Source organism: Triplophysa dalaica, chromosome 1 (genome assembly GCF_015846415.1).
Source record: "Triplophysa dalaica isolate WHDGS20190420 chromosome 1, ASM1584641v1, whole genome shotgun sequence".
Lineage (NCBI taxonomy): Eukaryota > Metazoa > Chordata > Actinopteri > Cypriniformes > Nemacheilidae > Triplophysa > Triplophysa dalaica.
This window is the reverse complement of record NC_079542.1, coordinates 6,739,990-6,759,146: the sequence shown is the minus strand read 5'-3', so window position 1 is coordinate 6,759,146 and position 19,157 is coordinate 6,739,990. Positions and strand designations below refer to the sequence as shown.

The following is a 19,157-nucleotide window of genomic DNA, read 5'->3' as shown; positions in this document are numbered from 1 at the left end:
GATAGGAATCAAATATAAAAACACACTACACATGATACTACATGTTGACAATGAGTCACTTTTTAAACACTTGTATAATTTTATCCTGATTTATACTGCAACATTGTCTGACAAAGTCACCGTTCATCGACATTAATGAGTGGTTGATATTTCCCCCTGTCATTTTTGGGTGAACTGTCACTTTAAGACTAAATCACTAAATCAACAAAAAGCAACATTATAAATCCTCATTTACAACGATCCAACAAACGCCAGTGGGCGTTTCATTCTGATCCAACAAACACCAATAAAGGCATTTATTGGATCAAGGTGAATATACCTTCATACATCTGGCAAGTTGAAACTTATTAGTGTCACTGAACATTGAAGACAGTTCCTTCTTACAGAGAAGAGAAAGTGAAAGTAAATTGTAACCGAAGAAATCACAAAAGAAGGTGAGTTTGATTTAACACAGTCTTAGTTGTTTTGTTGTAAATGATTGTCCCACAGTGTTTGCATGCCTTTCTTATTTCTCTCTACAGAAATGCAGTATGCAGTAAATTAATAAAAATGCAGTTTCTTGTGTATTTCTGTGGAGAATCAAGATTTAATGCTTGACAGAGTCAGTCATGAATTCTGATGTTATGCTATCATTAAGTTAACTATATGACCATCTTACAGTACAGTCTACATGAGCACTAAGTTAGGTGAGCTTAAATGTACAAGTGATGGGGAGATCCTATTACTCTATTAAAAGAAAGAGTTTATTCAATCGAGTACAGTAGACTTTTTGAGAATTTAGACCAAACTAAAAAAAAAGTGGTGTAGTTTTGAACCCATGATTGGGTTCTGTTTTAAGGCTGGTTGTTGTTTTCACCCAACCTAGGTTGAAAAAAAACGAGCATTTAACCCAACTGCATGCTTTGCCCATATTTTACCCAGTCATGGGTTAAAAACAACACAGCATTTTTGCTGGGTAAAATACATTGCTTTAGTTAGGGTAAATAGCTTCCTCATTTTTTTTAAATAAAGTCAACACACTGTATTCCTAAATGTGTATTCTACAATTCACATTTACATTTTGGCATTTGGCAGACGCTTTTATCCAAAGCGACTTACATTGCTTTATCCTATACATTTTACAAAGGTATTTGCAATCCGCTGGGTTCGTACCCACAACCTTGCGTTGTTAACGCAATGCTCATCCCACTGAGCTACACAAGATACACATGTTTCCTAATTTCCACATTGATTGATAAAAATGGTTGTTTATAATTTGTTCAGATGGCAATAATAATTTGCAGTAAGGTTAAACAATAATAACATCCGTTCATTGTTGCAGGATGTCTAAAAGTGTGTCTCAGGGTAAAGGGGTGACTGTCTTCACCTCAAAACCAAAAAGCAGACGGCCCACCGTGTGTAAGATCCTGGGTAATCTCTTCTACAGTCCAGCGTTTTTAATTCCTCCGGATGCCAAAAAGAAAACAGTGTCCCTTCCAACAATACTAGGGGTGAGCGGGAATCTGATAAAAACATGACAGCCGACATTACAGTTTTTGAACACTTAAGCCACGATATATTGTGTAAATGAGAAAATCTTGTGATGTGATGTATAAAGTACGGTGTTCTCATGTTTTGTAGATTCTGCAGATTTTAGTTGGGCTTCTCAACATCATAACAGGGATTTGGTTTGTAAAATGGGGAATACATGATTACATTATGAAGTGGGATACTCCATTTTGGCTGGGTGGTGAGGTAAGATTTTTTTCTGCTTCAGCTTAATTTTATGCTCCTTAATCATTTAATGTTAGTTTTGATAGACAGCATTACACATGTGTTTCCTTTACCTTTTAGTTCCTCATATCAGGAATCATGACTATTCTTGCAGCCAACTATCCTAGTTATTTTCTAGTAAGTGTCTATCAAACAGGTTATCCGATCTACCCATTGTTTTGCCGCTTCTGGTACATGCATTGCAGGCTTGTTTTCTGTATTACAGTTCACCCTCACTGTGATCCTGAATGAAGTCAGTGCTTTACTGGCGATATTAGCTGTTGGACTGTATTCATGGGACTTGGAGAACTCAAGCTCTTCTTCGGCCTACGGATACTCATCAGCGCTCACCCCCAAACACAGGAGGGAAGATGATCCCTTGATGTTCTTTAAGGATTTGGATGTGGTAAAGATTTTTGTTATGCAGACGGTTTAGTCAGTAGTTGTCATCTGGCAGGTTTCAACCCAAACATTATTCACAAAGAACTTCCTAAAACCATCTTAAAATCCATAATACTAGAGGAACATTCATAATGTGTGTCAACCATTAATTGTTTTGTGCGTTGCATCATTGGCTGTACATTATTAAGCAGTTTTCACACAGGTTGAGTCACCTATTACTATCCGGTTGAACATTTGGATTTTGAAGCAAAACCAGTTGAGAACCTCTCAAAGTGTAAGACTTTGCTCTACAAACTTGCGTTTATTAAACACTCACTGATATTTTCCACCTGTAGACGGTCCGCAGAATTCTAGATATCATGATGATCGTTTCTGCCATCCTTCAACTCTGCATGAATGTCACTTTCGTTGTCCCATCTTTGAAAAAATGTGCCAGGAAGAATGTGAGTTCAAAGATATATAATTATCATCACAATTAAAACACACAAACAGATAAACTCACAACATTATGATGGCTGAAATTTCATTGTATTGAAGTTTTTTTTGGTTCTGCAGTCTCTGGACGACCCTCAACTTGACAAGATGCTCCCGGAAGAGATCACTGCCAATCCTGCATGTTAAAAAAACAAGATATAAAAACAGAAAAATCGAAATGATATCGCAATGACTGATCTTCCACTGTTAAAAGATTTGCACTAACCACCATTTCAATTCATGTTGTTAATTTTACTCCAGTTTAGTTTACTTGACCAATGATGAGTTTATGGCATATTTGCCTTCTTCATTTAAGCGTCCGAATGGTAACCTTTGGGATCTAAAAGGGATGAAATTACAATGTAGCTTATTGACCAAGAAAGTATATATCAATGTGTATAATTTTATTGTGTTGTTTATGTGTCATGTAGTCAATTTTTTTTTCCTTTCAATCAATTTATAGGTTAATAAAAGATTAAGCATAAATGACTTGAAACTTTATCAAACAGCCCACTTTTTCAAAGCTACTGTAAAACTGATGTCCCACATTTTACAGAAACCGAGGTCACTTTAAACAAGAATCTACTTGATTCCTAAAAGTTTTGGGAGAATTTATCATAATTGTATTCCTTCACATGTTCTCCAATTCAAGAGCGTCACGAGAAGTCTGTTTAGAATACAGTTATTTTCTTTCTAGTTCTGTTGTAGAGGTTGAAGACGTGGGAATATTAAGATAAACACTATAAACACTGTTTTGGTTGGAAAAACAGGTGCTGCTGAACACAACCTCATCTTTCTTCAAGACACGTACTTCAATTTTGTGTGATAACAGTAACGTTATTATTAATGATAACGGAGATAACTGATGTAAACACTTTTTTAAAGCACAATATATAGCTCCCCTGTTTACTTGTGTGTGTTTTGCTCTCCTAAAACCGGTGGCAACGCTGAACGCTGAAATTTTGCATTCAATGCGGATTCAGTTTTAAAGGTACTTTAACATTTAATGATCTAGAGACATGCCATGGTATGAGGAACATTTTAAATGTTATTACTATTTTTCATGTCCTGAGAGATATAAAATCTTGGTCATAGTTCATGCATTAAAGGCTTATAGGGACAGTTCATCCAAAAAAAAAAAATCTGTCATCATTTACTCACCTTCAGTTTGTTTCAAAGCTGCATACATGTATTTGTTACAATGAACACAAAGAAAGATATTTGGAAGAATTTTAGTAATTTTTATTTCTGGGACATCATCCACTACCATAGCAGGAAAAAATATTGTAGTTTTTGTTCTGTTGTACACACAATGAGAAGGATTCTTGTTTGTTCTGTTGTACACACAATTATTTTGAAGAATTTAGGACAACAAAGATTTCTCAGGTACCTTTGACTATAATTTAATTTTTCCTATTATGGTAGTCAATGATGTCCCGGAACGGAAAATTCATAACATTCTTCCAAATATCGTTCTTTGTGTTCATCGGAACAAATTTACACAGGTATAAAATTATATGAGCGTGAGTAAATGATGAAAATCCTTGTTTTACATTAAGAGATGTAATGCAATACAAAGTAACGATGTATACAGTACGGTGTTCTCATGTTCTTAGATTTTGCAGATTATAGTTGGGCTATCATATATCATAACCGGGATTTTGTTTGTGAAATGGGGAATATATTATTACATTATGATATGGGATTCTCCATTTTGGCTTGGTGGTGAGGAATGAAGGTTGTTTTGTTCTGCTAATTTTTATGCTAAATCATTTAATGTTGTAAAACAAGTGAGTCTGTTGACAAAAATATACAGTATATGTGACATCTTAGAGAGGAGAGGATGTGCTGTCAGTTATTTGCTTTGGCTTTTTTAGTTCATTCAGGAATTATGACTATTCTCGGAGGCAACTATCCAAGTCGAATTGAAGTAAATTGAAGTTTAGACCATAATACGTTTATTAGCTTTTATGTATAAGAAATCCCATAATTTTGCTTTTGATGTAAGCATTACAATAAACTTTATGGTACATTGTGGCACAAAATTATCTGAAACTATGTAAAATTGTGTCTATTATTACGATGTCAACATTCCCACATCCTTAAAATAAAAACAGGTGGGTTGTGCCAAACATAAATCAGATTGTGATGTAAAACCAGTTGAGAACATCTAGTGCAAGGATTTACTCTACAAACTCACTCTTATTTACAGCCTCAATGATCTTTCCAATCTCTAGATGATCTGCGGAACTATGGATGTTTTGATGATAGTTTTTACCGTCTTCAGTTCTGCATTGATGTCACCTAATGTCACGTCATCTGAACGAGTGAGTTAGTTCTTAGTACGGAAGGCCTTGCAAACACCAGCAGTCATTTTTAAAACCTCTTTAGTTCACATTTGTACATTTTTATAAATCCTTAAGGATTGTGGCTTTTATGAGCTTGATACAACCAGCTTTTTGTACATTAGGTAATCAAGCATTGTTTTAATATTTCAATGTTTGTATTCTATTTCAATATTTCAATGTTTGCTTCAGTTTATCATATGAATCCAAATGCAACAACGCGTTGGGACTTTTTGTATTAGCAGATACTTGTAATGTTTAAATGCACATCGATGGTATAATTAATGTTTTTAATTTTCCTTAATCCAGACGTTACTTTCGGCATAGCCATCTTGTAACAAGACTCATACCAACCTACTTTCATCAATGCGTATATGCAAAATTCAATTTTGCGCGCATATGACATGCCAATCCTTTCTATATGTTAACCCCCGGTGAAGAGTAGACATTTTGAAACGTACCTAGATGAAGAGGAAACACTAGAATATTTAAATAATACTGTTAGGTTTAGGATTTGGGTAGGTTATAATGTGCATATATGCTAAAGTTAGTTCGTTTTGGATTAGGGTACAGGTTAATATGACAAATTGCCATATATGAACGCATGCTAAAATTGGTGCATCATATGCACGCAAATCTAAACTTTGGCGGACGTATTACACGATATTGAAACAGCTTGTTACTTATATGCAGGTCGATGAGAACAGGTAGCTCAGACATACAAGTTGGACCCTCTTTCACTTCTCACCAACATATTTATTTTACTTCTTGTTACTTACTTCTCCAAACGTGATGAACAACATTCCTCTTCAGAAAACTAAAAGTTATTTGTGTTACTGTCACTAAACACCAAAGGAGAAGAGGAGAACTTAAACTGTGCTGAACTAAAGAAACTAAGAAGAAGGTGAGTTTGATTTAACAAAGTCTTTTTAATTCAATCTGTAAACTCACATAGACTTTAACTTCTTAACAACTCTTGAAATAGTTGTCAAATTCAGATAGCTTAACTTTTAAGCCAGCATTTCTTTATTTTACTAAATGAACATGTTTACTCTATAAATGCTATGAAAAACCACTGATTTACTTAGAAAAGTGAGGAAATAGATTGCCTTAAAATTAAACACTATGAATTCTATATTTATATTTTATATTTTACCATTTTTCTAGAATGGTGGAGACGTGGTTGTTTATAAGTTTTAATAGAGGACAATTATAATTTGTAGTAAGGTTTAACAATCTTTACATCTGTTTATTCCAACAGGATGTCCAGGAGTGTGTCTCAGGGTAAAGGGGCGACTGTCTTTACCATCAGCTCAAATGAAAAAAGCAAACGACCCACTGTGTGTCAGTTTCTGGGTAATCTGTGCTACAGTGCAGAGTGTTTAATGCTTCAGGGTGTCAAAAGGGAAATATACCAACACCCGATAAGAGTACTAGGGGTGAGCTGAACACTGACAAAGACATGACAGCTGACATTAGAGTATAAAGCATAGGGATGGGAACAGAGAACGAATCGATAAGTTTCATGACAAACGATACTGTTATTGATACTTGCGTTGTTTTATCAATGTGTATTCGAGTGTTAAATGGTGAATTAGAGGCAGCTGCCTGTCATTTTCCAACTAAGGCCATATGATTTCCGCGATGTATTTGTAATCTTCCTGTTTTGCATGTTGTGGCAGGGTAAGAGAAACAACACACACACAAGATGGCAGTACAAACAACCCCAGCTGGGAATTTATTAGACAGCTTACTTTACGCGTCCAACATAAATATCCGGGGTGTTTGTATGGAAGCAAATAAGAGACATAATGTTTTGAAATTTAACAGCCTATGAATACTTGATTTTGAATTATTTTACTTTGGAAACCATGTATCTGAATTTATTTGTTTAGAATTTACCTCTATGAAATTTAAATATGAAAACTCTTGATTTCCAATTTAAAAACCTGAATTTAATGCTCACAATTTCAGATACCAAAAAAATCAACTTACAGAATTTCAGATAAAATACATTCAGATTGATCAAATTTGATTGCTCTTATTCAGATCTCAAATTTCAAGTTAATACTTTTCAAAGAAAACATATGTCTAATTCGACCGCTCAAATTCAGATCGAAAAATTCAAGTTAAATATTCACATGGTAACATCCGGGCTACCCAGGATAGGAAAAACAGTTGAGCCCACAGCCCGTCTGTAATTGAACCGAACCATTGAACCGAACTATTGAACCGAACCAATGAACCGAACCAATGAACCGAACCGACGTCGGTCGAAAAATAATAATAATTAAAGCTGCAAGCAGCATTTAGCGGGTTCGAGCAGTCTAAGGCCTCTATTGGCCTTGCCATTGTCAACTAGGCTCAGGAATGGCACCGTAACAAATCCACAATGAATGACACTCTTCCACACCAAGAAATATGACAGAAATGGTTGGTAACTTTTAATACAGACCATGCATGCGTACACTCGTATGCAAAAACGGGCGTAAACCGATAATACCTAAGGGACGAGTGCAATAAACCAATTCTCATGTCTCTATGATGATTTGTTGCAGAGATAGAGATCTTGCTAAACGGTTGCTAAGCTAACCTGTTCGGTTGCCATGGGTGTCAATTAATACCTGTCAATTAATAACACATCAAACCACAAGTCAAACGAACCAAGCCCCGTGTCTTTATAATATTCTACTGCAGAGATGTAGGTCTGGCTAGACGATTGCAAAAAATAATCTGTTTGGTTGCTAAGGGCGTGGCTTGGCAGCTGTCAATTGATAAAGAATGAAGCCATTAGCAAAACAAAGCAACTCCTGTGTCTCGAAAACATTCTATTGCACATATATAGGTCTTTTTTTTAATACAATGCACATTCTTCAAAATAGCTTATTTTGTGTTCTGAAGAATTGATAAAAAAAATACGACCAATTTAAATAGATAATTGATTCACATTCATGTTCTGCAACAATATTCCAGAAGACCTTGCCATTTAAGTGATGCTTATTTGGTTGAGTCTGGTGACTCTGAAGGCCATTGGAGTACAGTGAGCTCATTGTCATGTTCAAGAAACCAGTTTGAGATCATTTGAGCTTTCTGACATGGTCGATTTTTTTTACTGCTGGAAGTAGCCATCAAAACATGGACATGGTTGGCAACAATCCTCAGGTGGTATGTGTTATCTAATATATCCCATACCATATATCCAATTGTTTCTCCATTTTGATGCTCGGTTTGAACTTCAGCAAGTGTGTTTACCACGTCTAGAAGCCAAAATGGATTGAGTTTATGCTATGTGACTGGCTGATTAGCAATTTGACTAGCAAATGATGTATTTATTAAAGACAAGTTTAAAATAGTAATTTTAAATGTATGATATTTCACCTGGCAAAAGTAGGTTTTTGACATCATCAGCGATAACTCACGAACCATTCGATCGAGAGAAGTGGTTTAAGAGGCAAAGTTGCTCAGAATGAAATGAGCTATTGTATGATATAAACAGTTTGGGTATATGTCAAATGTCACGTGATACACAGTTGTTTATGCACTCCAAAAGCGTTATTTCTTCCCCTGGTGGCCGAATAAGTTCATGTTTCTTACAGACCTTCAGGACCATGAGCCGAATAAGCCCAGTGAGTGTCGTTTCGATCAGCCTTTGTTAACCTGGTCTAATGAGGGCTCAAACTTCATCGGCCAATGGCGGCCATGTTTTTTGAGATACGTCAATGTCCTTCATGATTGTCATGGGACATGACACAAAGACACACCATACCAAATAATAAGTCAATCGAGCAAACTGTTGCCTAATTATAGCCATTTTTGAGTTATTTGCAATAATAGCGCCACCTAGTGGCCAAACACCGATTTTTTTTTATTGTGACCCCGGACCGAGGGTCTACACATATGGTCTAAGCCCTGTGAAGATAGCTCAAATGGTTCACGAGTTATGGCCATTTTAGTTAAATTTGCTACTTCCGGTACGGACGTTTTAGAGCCCCCTAGCGACCCTGAATCGAAATTTCAACTTTTTTTTTATAATTATTCATATTCACACTCCACAGAACACATCAGCGTTGGTTTGGTTCCAATAGGGCAAAAATCCAGGGACTAGTTCATTTTTTTTTTTTTTCATAAAATGCTAATTAGCGAAAAAATTTGCATACCGGAAATGAAATCTGAGTCATACGTTTTTTAAGTTTTGACCCAATGATTACACTGATATAAGACACTTGGGTGTGCGACAAACGGTTTAGGGGCTACGAACAAAAAGGCTGTTTTCATTGCTGTAGCGCCCCCTATAGGCCGATATGGCTGGGTCCGTGTATCTGAGTAGCGACAAGGACTACTACCATCTGACTGAGTCTCAGCTCTGTCGGCCTTACGGTTTGGGCTGCAGTATCAGTTTTACCGGAGAAAAATAATAATTAAAGCTGCAAGCAGCATTTAGCGGGTTCGAGCAGTCTAAGGCCTCTATTGGCCTTGCCATTGTCAACTAGGCTCAGGAATGGCACCGTAACAAATCCACAACGAATGACACTCTTCCACACCAAGAAATATGACAGAAACGGTTGGTAACTTTTAATACAGACCATGCATGCGTACACTCGTATGCAAAAACGGGCGTAAACCGATAATACCTAAGGGACGAGTGCAATAAACCATTTCTCATGTCTCTATGATGATTTGTTGCAGAGATAGAGATCTTGCTAAACGGTTGCTAAGCTAACCTGTTCGGTTGCCATGGGTGTCAATTAATACCTGTCAATTAATAACAAATCAAACCACAAGTCAAACGAACCAAGCCCCGTGTCTTTATAATATTCTACTGCAGAGATGTAGGTCTGGCTAGACGATTGCAAAAAATAATCTGTTTGGTTGCTAAGGGCGTGGCTTGGCAGCTGTCAATTGATAAAGAATGAAGCCATTAGCAAAACAAAGCAACTCCTGTGTCTCCAAAACATTCTATTGCACATATATAGGTCTTTTTTTTAATACAATGCACATTCTTCAAAATAGCTTATTTTGTGTTCTGAAGAATTGATAAAAAAAATACGACCAATTTAAATAGATAATTGATTCACATTCATGGTCTGCAACAATATTCCAGAAGACCTTGCCATTTAAGTGATGCTTATTTGGTTGAGTCTGGTGACTCTGAAGGCCATTGGAGTACAGTGAGCTCATTGTCATGTTCAAGAAACCAGTTTGAGATCATTTGAGCTTTCTGACATGGTCGATTTTTTTTACTGCTGGAAGTAGCCATCAAAACATGGACATGGTTGGCAACAATCCTCAGGTGGTATGTGTTATCTAATATATCCCATACCATATATCCAATTGTTTCTCCATTTTGATGCTCGGTTTGAACTTCAGCAAGTGTTTACCACGTCTAGAAGCCAAAATGGATTGAGTTTATGCTATGTGACTGGCTGATTAGCAATTTGACTAGCAAATGATGTATTTATTAAAGACAAGTTTAAAATAGTAATTTTAAATGTATGATATTTCACCTTTTTGACTGTTGTGAAGGCATGCCTCTTCCGATAAGAATCACATGTTGCATGCTTGTTTTGTGTCATAATATGTATAATAGTACTTAATGGCAAGTCAGTTAGATTATTTCTTAAGGAGTAGCGACCTATAACATACTCGTTTCACGCTAATATAATAAAGCACCCTGTTATGGTCACAAAACAAAAAAATACTCAACATATTTTTGATGATTATTGACTTAGAGAATCTGAAAAAATGTACTGTGGTGGAAATTTTGAAATTGCTTGAAAATCCTTGAACAAGTTTGCAAAAGTAGTTTTTTACATCATAACCAATAAGTCACAAACAATTTGATAGACATCAATGGTTCAAGAGGCAAAGTTGTTATGAATGAGGAGATCTATCGTTTGATATCAATAGTTTGTGTATTACTCAAATGACATGTGACACAGAGTTGTCTAGGCCACCAAAAGATATGTACATTTGGCCATTTTTACTGTTATAGCGCCACCTAGTGTCCAAACACCACGTTATTTTGTAGGTGACCTCGGAGTGATGATCTACATATATTTCCCGAGGCATATGATGATATGTTAAGCCGTTCTGGATTTATGGCCATTTAAATGTGATAGGCTCCACCCATTCTTTTATTTTGGCGCCCCTAAGCGACCGTGAAAGGAAATTTCTACTTTTTTTCAATAATTATTTACAAACACTTCCCACAGAAGTCATCTGCATTGTTTTGGTTCCGATCAGTCGAAAATCCAACGACTAGTTTGCAAAGGTAGGTTTTTGACCTCATCAGCGATAACTCAGAAACTGTTCGATTGACAGAAGTTGTTCCAGAGGCAAAGTTGCTCAGAATGAAGAGTACTATCATATGATACCAATAGTTTCTGTATATGTCAAATGTCACGTGATACACAATTGTTTAAGCACTCCTAAAGCGTTATTTCGCCCCCCGGTGGCCGAATGAGTTCACATTTCTTACAGACCTTAAAGACCATGAGACGAATAAGCCCAGCGAGCGTCGTTTTGTTCGGCCTCCGTTAACCCGGTCTAATAAGTGCTCAAACTTCATTGGCCAATGGCGGCCATGTTTTTTAAGATACGCCAATGTCCTTTTAGATATTCATGTAGAATGAGACAAAGACACACCATACCAAATAATAAGTCAATCGGGCAAACTGTTGCGTAGTTATGGCCATTTTCTAGCTCATTCAAATTAAAGCGCCACCTAGTGGCCAAACGCAGCATTTTTTTTACCTTGACCCCGGATTGAGGGTTTACACATATGTTCCAAGCCCCATGAAGATATCTCAAACAGTTAAGGAGTTATGGCCATTTTAGTTCAATATGTTACTTCCGTTTTGGACATTTTTGCACCCTCTAGCGATGGGGGATGAAAATTTCAACTTTTTTTTAATAATTATTCATATTCACACTCCACAGAACTCATCAGCGTTGGTTTGGTTCCAATAGGGCAAAAATCCAGGGACTAGTTCATTTTTAATTTTTTTCATAAAATGCTAATTAGCGAAAAAATTTGCATACCGGAAATGAAATCAGAGATATACGTTTTTTAAGTTTTGAGCCAGTGATTACACTGATATAAGACACTTGGGTGTGCGACAAACGGTTTAGGAGTAACAAGCGTTAACGTGTTCGGCATCGCTGTAGCGCCACCTATGGGCCGATTTGGCTGGTTCCGTGTATCTGAGTAGCGACAAGGACTACTACCATCTGACCAAGTCTCAGCTCTGTCGGTCTTACGGTTTGGGCTGCACGATCAGTTCTAGGGAAGAAGTATAATAATAAATATAGCTGCAAGCAGCAATCATCGGGTTCGAGCAGTCCAAGGCGTCTAAGGGGTCGACTAGGCTCGGGAATCGCACCATTACAATCCACGACGGATGTCACTCTCCCACACCAAGAAAAATGACGGAACAATGACAGCCATGTGACTGGTTGAGTCACATGGCGTAATAAACGTTTGTTATGTACATAAATACAGCATCTTACAACCAGCCAGACATGTGCTATATTTATAAATGTATAAATAAGGACCAATGTTTAATGTTTAATACATTTAATTTTTATCACTGTCGTATTGTGAGACAGATTTCATTCCACACACATGCACAGTCTCAATCACACACGACACACAGAAGTATAAAGTACATTCACACTCTTATGAAACAGAGAGAAATTATATCCATAAATACACACACATACACACACAGAACATGTAATACATACGCACGTATGCACACATAATATAATATACAATAAGCCGCTACAGTGGAACTACATGCATTGTGATCTGTTGACTATAAAAAAGCCATTGAAATGAATGATATTTCGTCTTTTTGACTGTTATGAAGGCATGCCTCTTCCGATGACCTTCACATTTTGCATGCTTGTTTAGTGTCATAAGATGTATAATAATCCTTAATGACAAATCAGTTGGATTATTCATTAAGGAGGAGTGAGCTTTCAGGTGTACTTTTGAGGTTAATATAATAATGGACCTGTTATGGTCACACAAATGAAAAAGTTCAACATGTTCTTGATAATTATTTATCAAGAGAGTCCAGAGAATTGTACTGTGGTGAAAATTTGGAAATTTCAAGAAAGACCTAAAATTAGTATGCAAAAGTATGTCTTTAACATAATCACCAATAACTTGCCAACTGTTTGATTGATATCAATGGATCAAGAGGCAAAGTTGTTCAGAATGAGGAGAACTATCATATGATATCATTAGTTTGTGTAAATGTAAAATGTCACGTGATAAACAACTGCTTAAGCAATGAAATACGCATCAATTTTGCATTTTTTTGCTGTTATAACGCCAGCTAGTGTCCAAACGCCACGTTCTTTTGTGGGTGACCTCGGAGTAATGGTCTACACATATGTTCCGAGGCCCATGATGATATGTTAAGCCGTTCTGGATTAATAGGCATTTTAATTTGATAGGCTCCGCCCATTTTTTTTATTTTGGCGGCCCTATTCAACCAGGAAAGAAAATTTGAACTTTTTTTGGATAATTATTTACCTTCACACTCCACACAAGTCATCTACATTGGTTTGGGTCTGATCGGTCGAAAAACCAACGACTAGTTTGCGAAATTAGGTTTTTAACATCATCAGCAATAACTCACGAACAGTTTGATCGACAGAAGTGGTTCAAGAGGCAAAGTGGCTCAGAAAAAGGAGTCCTATCATATGATATGAACAGTTTGAGTGTATGTCAAATATCACGTGATACACAGTTGTGCATGCACTCCAAAAGCGCTATTACGCCCCCCGGTGGCCGAATAAGTTCATGTTTCTTAAAGACCTTCAGGACCATGAGACAAATAAGCCCAGTGAGTGGTGTTTTGATCGGCCTCCGTTAACCCGTTGTAATGAGTGCTCAAACTTCATCGACCAATGGCGGCCATGTTTTTTAAGATACGCCAATGTCCTTTTAGATATTCATGTAGAATGAGACAAAGACACACCATACCAGATAATAAGTCAATCGGGCAAACTGTTGCGTAGTTATAGCCATTTTCTAGCTCATTCAAATTATAGCGCCATCTAGTGGCCAAACGCCACTGTTTTTTTATTGTGACCCCGGACTGAGGGTCTACACATATGTTCCAAGCCCCATGAAGATATCTCAAACAGTTCAGGAGTTATGCCCATTTTAGTTAAATATGTCACTTCCGGTTTGGACGTTTTAGCGCCACCTAGCGGCCATGAATTGAAAATTCAACTTTTTTTTGATAGTTATTTACATTCACACTCATCAGAATACATCAACGTTGGTTTGGATCCGATAGGGCACAAATCCAGGGACTAGTTCATTTTTTATTTTTTTCATAAAATGCAAATTAGCGAAAAAATTTGCATACCGGAAATGAAATCGGAGATATACGTTTTTTAAGTTTTGAGCCAATGATTACACTGATATAAAACACTCGGGTGTGCGACAAACGGTTTATGGGTTGCGCAAGCCAACGCGTGCGGCATCGCTGTAGCGCCACCTATGGGCCGATTTGGCTGGTTCCGTGTATCTGAGTAGCGACAAGGACTACTACCATCTGACCAAGTCTCAGCTCTGTCGGTCTTACGGTTTGGGCTGCACGATCAGTTTTAGGGAAGAAGTATAATAATAAATATAGCTGCAAGCAGCAATCATCGGGTTCGAGCAGGCTAAGTGGACTAATGTCGACTGCCTTTGGTCACTACGCTCAGGAATCGCACTATAACACATCCACAACGGATGACACTCTAATACACCAAGAAAAATAACAGAAACGGTCAGCAATGGTTAATACAGACCACAAATGCTAACACTCGTATGCAAATTATTTCTACACTATACAGAAACACTTATGCACATATAATACACAATGCAGTGCATCAGACAGCAAGGCCTTACAGTGGACAGTAAACACATCTGCAAAAATAATTTTGTTTCCCTTTTCCCTTTATCCTGCACATACTTAACGTTCCTTCAGCAAAGCTACATGCATTGTGATCTGGTGACTCTAAGAAAGCCATTGAAATTATGATATTTCACCTTTTTGACTCTTTTGAAGGCATGTCTCTTCCAATGAGCATCACATTTTGCATGCATGTTCACTGTCATAAGATGTATAATAGTACTTAATGACAAGTCAGTTGGATTATTTCTTTAGGAGTAGCAAGCTTTCAGGTGGACTTTTTTGAGGTTGATATAATAAACAACCCTATTATGGTCACGTAAATGAAAAAGTTCAACATGTCTTTGATAATTAATTATCTAGAGAGTCCAGAGAATTGTACTGTGGTGAAAATTTGGAAATTTCAAGAAAGACCTAAAATTAGTATGCAAAAGTACGTCTTTAACATAATCACCAATAACTTGCCAACTGTTTGATTGATATCAATGGATCAAGAGGCAAAGTTGTTCAGAATGAGGAGAACTATCATATGATAGCATTAGTTTGTGTAAATGTAAAATGTCACGTGATACACAACTGCTTAAGCAATGAAATACGCATCAATTTTGCATTTTTTTGCTGTTATAACGCCACCTAGTGTCCAAACGCCACGTTCTTTTGTGGGTGACCTCGGAGTAACGGACTTTCCGAGGCCCATGATGATATGTTAAACCGTTCTGGATTAATAGGCATTTTAATTTGATAGGCTCCGCCCATTTTTTTTATTTTGGCGCCCCTATTCAACCAGGAAAGAAAATTTCAACTTTTTTTGGATAACTATTTACCTTCACACTCCACACAAGTCATCTACATTGGTTTGGGTCTGATCGGTCGAAAAACCAACGACTAGTTTGCGAAATTAGGTTTTTGACATCATCAGCAATAACTCACGAACAGTTTGATCGACAGAAGTGGTTCAAGAGGCAAAGTGGCTCAGAAAAAGGAGTCCTATCATATGATATGAACAGTTTGTGTATGTCAAATGTCACGTGATACACAGTTGTTCATGCACTCCAAAAGCGTTATTACGCCCCCCGGTGGCCGAATGAGTTCACATTTCTTACAGACCTTAAGGACCATGAGACAAATACGCCCAGCGAGTGTCGTTTTGATCGGCCTCTGTTAACCCGGTGTAATGAGTGCTCAAAATTCATCGACCAATGGCGGCCATGTTTTTTGAGATACGCCAATGTCCTTTTAGTTATTCATGTAGCATGAGACAAAGACCCACCATACCAAATATCAAGTCATTCGGGCAAAGGATTGCGTAGTTATAGCCATTTTCTAGCTCATTCAAATTATAGCGCCACCTAGTGGCCAAACGCCGCAGTTTTTTTATTGTGACCCCGGACTGAGGGTCTACACATGTGTTCCAAGCCCCATGAAGATATCTCAAATGGTTTACGAGTTATGGCCGTTTTAGCTAAATATGCCACTTCCGGTTTGGACGTTTTAGCGCCACCAAGCGGCCGTGAGTGGAAAATTCAACTTTTTTTTGATAGTTATTTACATTCACACTCCACAGATGTCATCAGCGCTGGTTTGGTTCCGATAGGAAAAAAATCCAGGGACTAGTTCATTTTCTTTGTTGTTGCATAAAATGCAAATTAGCGGAAAAATTTGCATACCGGAAATGAAATCGGAGATATACATTTTTTAAGTTTTGAGCCAATGATTACTCTGATATAAAACACTTGGGTGTGCGACAAACGGTTTAGGAGTATCGGGGGCAAACGCGCTTTTTATCGTTGTAGCGCCACCTATGGGCCGATTTGGCTGGCTCCGTGTATCTGAGTAGCGACAAGGACTACTACCATATGACCGAGTCTCAGCTCTGTCGGCTTTACGGTTTGGGCTGCAGCATCAGTTTTAGGGCAGAATAATAATAAGAATAATAATAAAACCAACAAATACAATAGGTTTCTAGCCCTTCGGGCTCGAACCCTAATTAAAGCTGCAAGCAGCCTTTAAGCGGGTTTCGAGTATTTATGCCATTCAATGGAGCAGTGCATCCACGAACAGTGTAAGGGGTCAGACCCCAACGAACCCACGACGGATCAAACTCCCACCAACACAGAAAAATTATAGAAATTATCAGTATCAGCTCAAAGAAGCGTTGCATGCTTACACACTCATGACTAGCTGTTTTCTCTCAATAAAACAACAAAATAAACTAATTCAAAGTTGGTTGGTGTCAGGTAATGGTATCATAAAATACTGCCTGCAGGCATAGCCTTTATCCCCTAGCAGGATTCCATCATAGTCACCTATATAATAGAAAAATGCAGTTCTGTTAGGCCCAAAATTAGTAATCCAGTTAGTTTGTAAAGTCTATTTGACTTGCCACGTCCAAATAATGTGCATAATTCTCTGAAGATACTTGAGTCATGAACAGAGCCTGGCCATTTCGCCACCAGATTTATAATGTGGAACATAGTCACACACCATCTAAGAGATGTGTTGTATAAATGAATACATTCCCTTGAATAATTATCAAACTAAATGTTATGAATGTTTACTGGCATGGTCATTTCATAATCTTTATGATCAATTATAATGTACCTGCAATAGAGAATTTAGAAATTGCTTAAAAAAATCAAAGAACTAGTTAGCAAAAGTCAGTTTTAAACACCATCACCGATAACTCGTGAACCGTTTGTGTGACATCAATGGATCAAGAGGCAAAGTTGTTCAGAATGAAGAGGAGGACTATTAAATGATATCATTAGTTTGTGTAAGTGTCAAATGTCATGTGATACACAATTGTTTAAGATATGAGATACACGTCAATTTTGCCATTTTTACTGTTTTAGCGCCACCTAGTGTCCAAACGCTACCTTCTTTTGTACGTGACCTCGGAGTGATGGTCTACACATATCAACTGAGCCCCATGATGATATGTTAAGCCCTTCTGGATTTATGGCCATTTTAATGTGATAGGATCTGCCCATTTTAAGTTTTGGCGTCCTTAAGCAACGGTGAAAAGAAATTTCAACTTTTTTTCAATGATTATTTACATTCACACTCCACAGAAGTCATCTGCATTGGTTTGGTTCCGATTGGTTGAAAAACCAAGGACTAGTTCGCGAAAGTAGGTTTTGACATCATCAGCGATAACTCACAAACCGTTTGATTGACAGACGCGTGTCCAGAGGCAAAGTTGTTCAGAATGAGAAGAGCTATCATATGATACCAATAGTTTCTGTATATGTCAAATGTCACGTGATACAGAATTGATTAAGCACTCCAAAAGCATTATTTCGCCCCCCGGTGGCCGAATGAGTTCATGTTTCTTACAGACCTTCAGGACCATGAGGCAAATAAGCCCAGCAAGTGTCGTTTTTATCGGCTTCAGTTAACCCTGTCTAATGAGTGCTCACATTTAATTGACCGATGGCAGACATGTTTTTTGAGATACGCCAAAGTCCTTTTATACAGTCAAGGTTCATGACACAAAGACACACCATACCAGATAATATGTCGATCGGGCAAACGGTTGGATAGTTATAGCCCTTTTCGAGTTTGTTACTATTATAGCGCCACCTAGTGGTCAAACACCGAGTTTTTTTCATTGTGACCCCGGACTGAGGTTCTACACATATGGTCTAAGCCCCGTATAGATATCTCAAACCGTTCTCTAGTTATAGCCATTTTAATGAAATAGGCTACTTCCGGGTTTGACGTTTTGATGCCCCCTAGCGACCCTGAATCGAAATTTCGACTTTTTTTCAATGAATATTTACATTCACACTCTACAGAATTCATCAGCGTTGGTTTGGTTCCGATCGAGCCAAAATCCAGGGACTAGTTCATTTTTTTTTTTTTCATAAAATGCAAATTAGCGGAAAAATTTGCATACCGGAAATGAAATCGGAGATATACGTTTTTTAAGTTTTGAGCCAATGATTACACTGATATAAGACACTTGGGTGTGCGACAAACGGTTTAGGAGTAACGAGCCCAAACGCGTTCAGCATCGCTGTAGCGCCAACTATGGGCCGATATGGCTGGGTCACTGTATCTGAGTAGCCTGCACAGATACAACCAACTGACCAAGCCTCAAGTTTCTAAGACTTACGGTTTGGGCTGGGCGACCGGTTCTATGGCGGAAAAATAATAATAATTAAAGCTGCAAGCAGCCTTTAAGCGGGTTTCGAGTATTTGCGCCATTCAATGGAGCAGTGCATCCACGAACAGGCTAAGGGGTCAAACCCCCACACAC

At 37.6% G+C, this 19,157-nt stretch overlaps 1 protein-coding gene across 1 annotated transcript; it reads left to right on the top strand.

The window, feature by feature from the left end:
- Positions 1-262: 262 nt before the first annotated feature.
- LOC130426639 (uncharacterized) lies at positions 263-3,120 on the top strand. Its single transcript, XM_056753519.1, has 8 exons — positions 263-309; positions 387-434; positions 1,322-1,490; positions 1,621-1,734; positions 1,834-1,890; positions 1,979-2,158; positions 2,490-2,597; positions 2,710-3,120. The coding sequence occupies exons 3-8, from the start codon at positions 1,323-1,325 to the stop codon at positions 2,773-2,775; spliced, it is 693 nt and encodes a 230-aa protein (XP_056609497.1). The 5' UTR covers positions 263-309; positions 387-434; position 1,322; the 3' UTR covers positions 2,776-3,120.
- Positions 3,121-19,157: the final 16,037 nt, after the last annotated feature.

Bases quoted from the DNA above. Each gene is read 5' to 3' on its own strand.
- LOC130426639 (XM_056753519.1), top strand. From the start codon at position 1,323: ATGTCTAAAAGTGTGTCTCAGGGTAAAGGGGTGACTGTCTTCACCTCA. The intron at 1,491-1,620 runs GTGAGCGGGAAT...CATGTTTTGTAG, and splicing joins CCCTTCCAACAATACTAGGG to ATTCTGCAGATTTTAGTTGG. The intron at 2,598-2,709 runs GTGAGTTCAAAG...TTGGTTCTGCAG, and splicing joins AAAAATGTGCCAGGAAGAAT to TCTCTGGACGACCCTCAACT.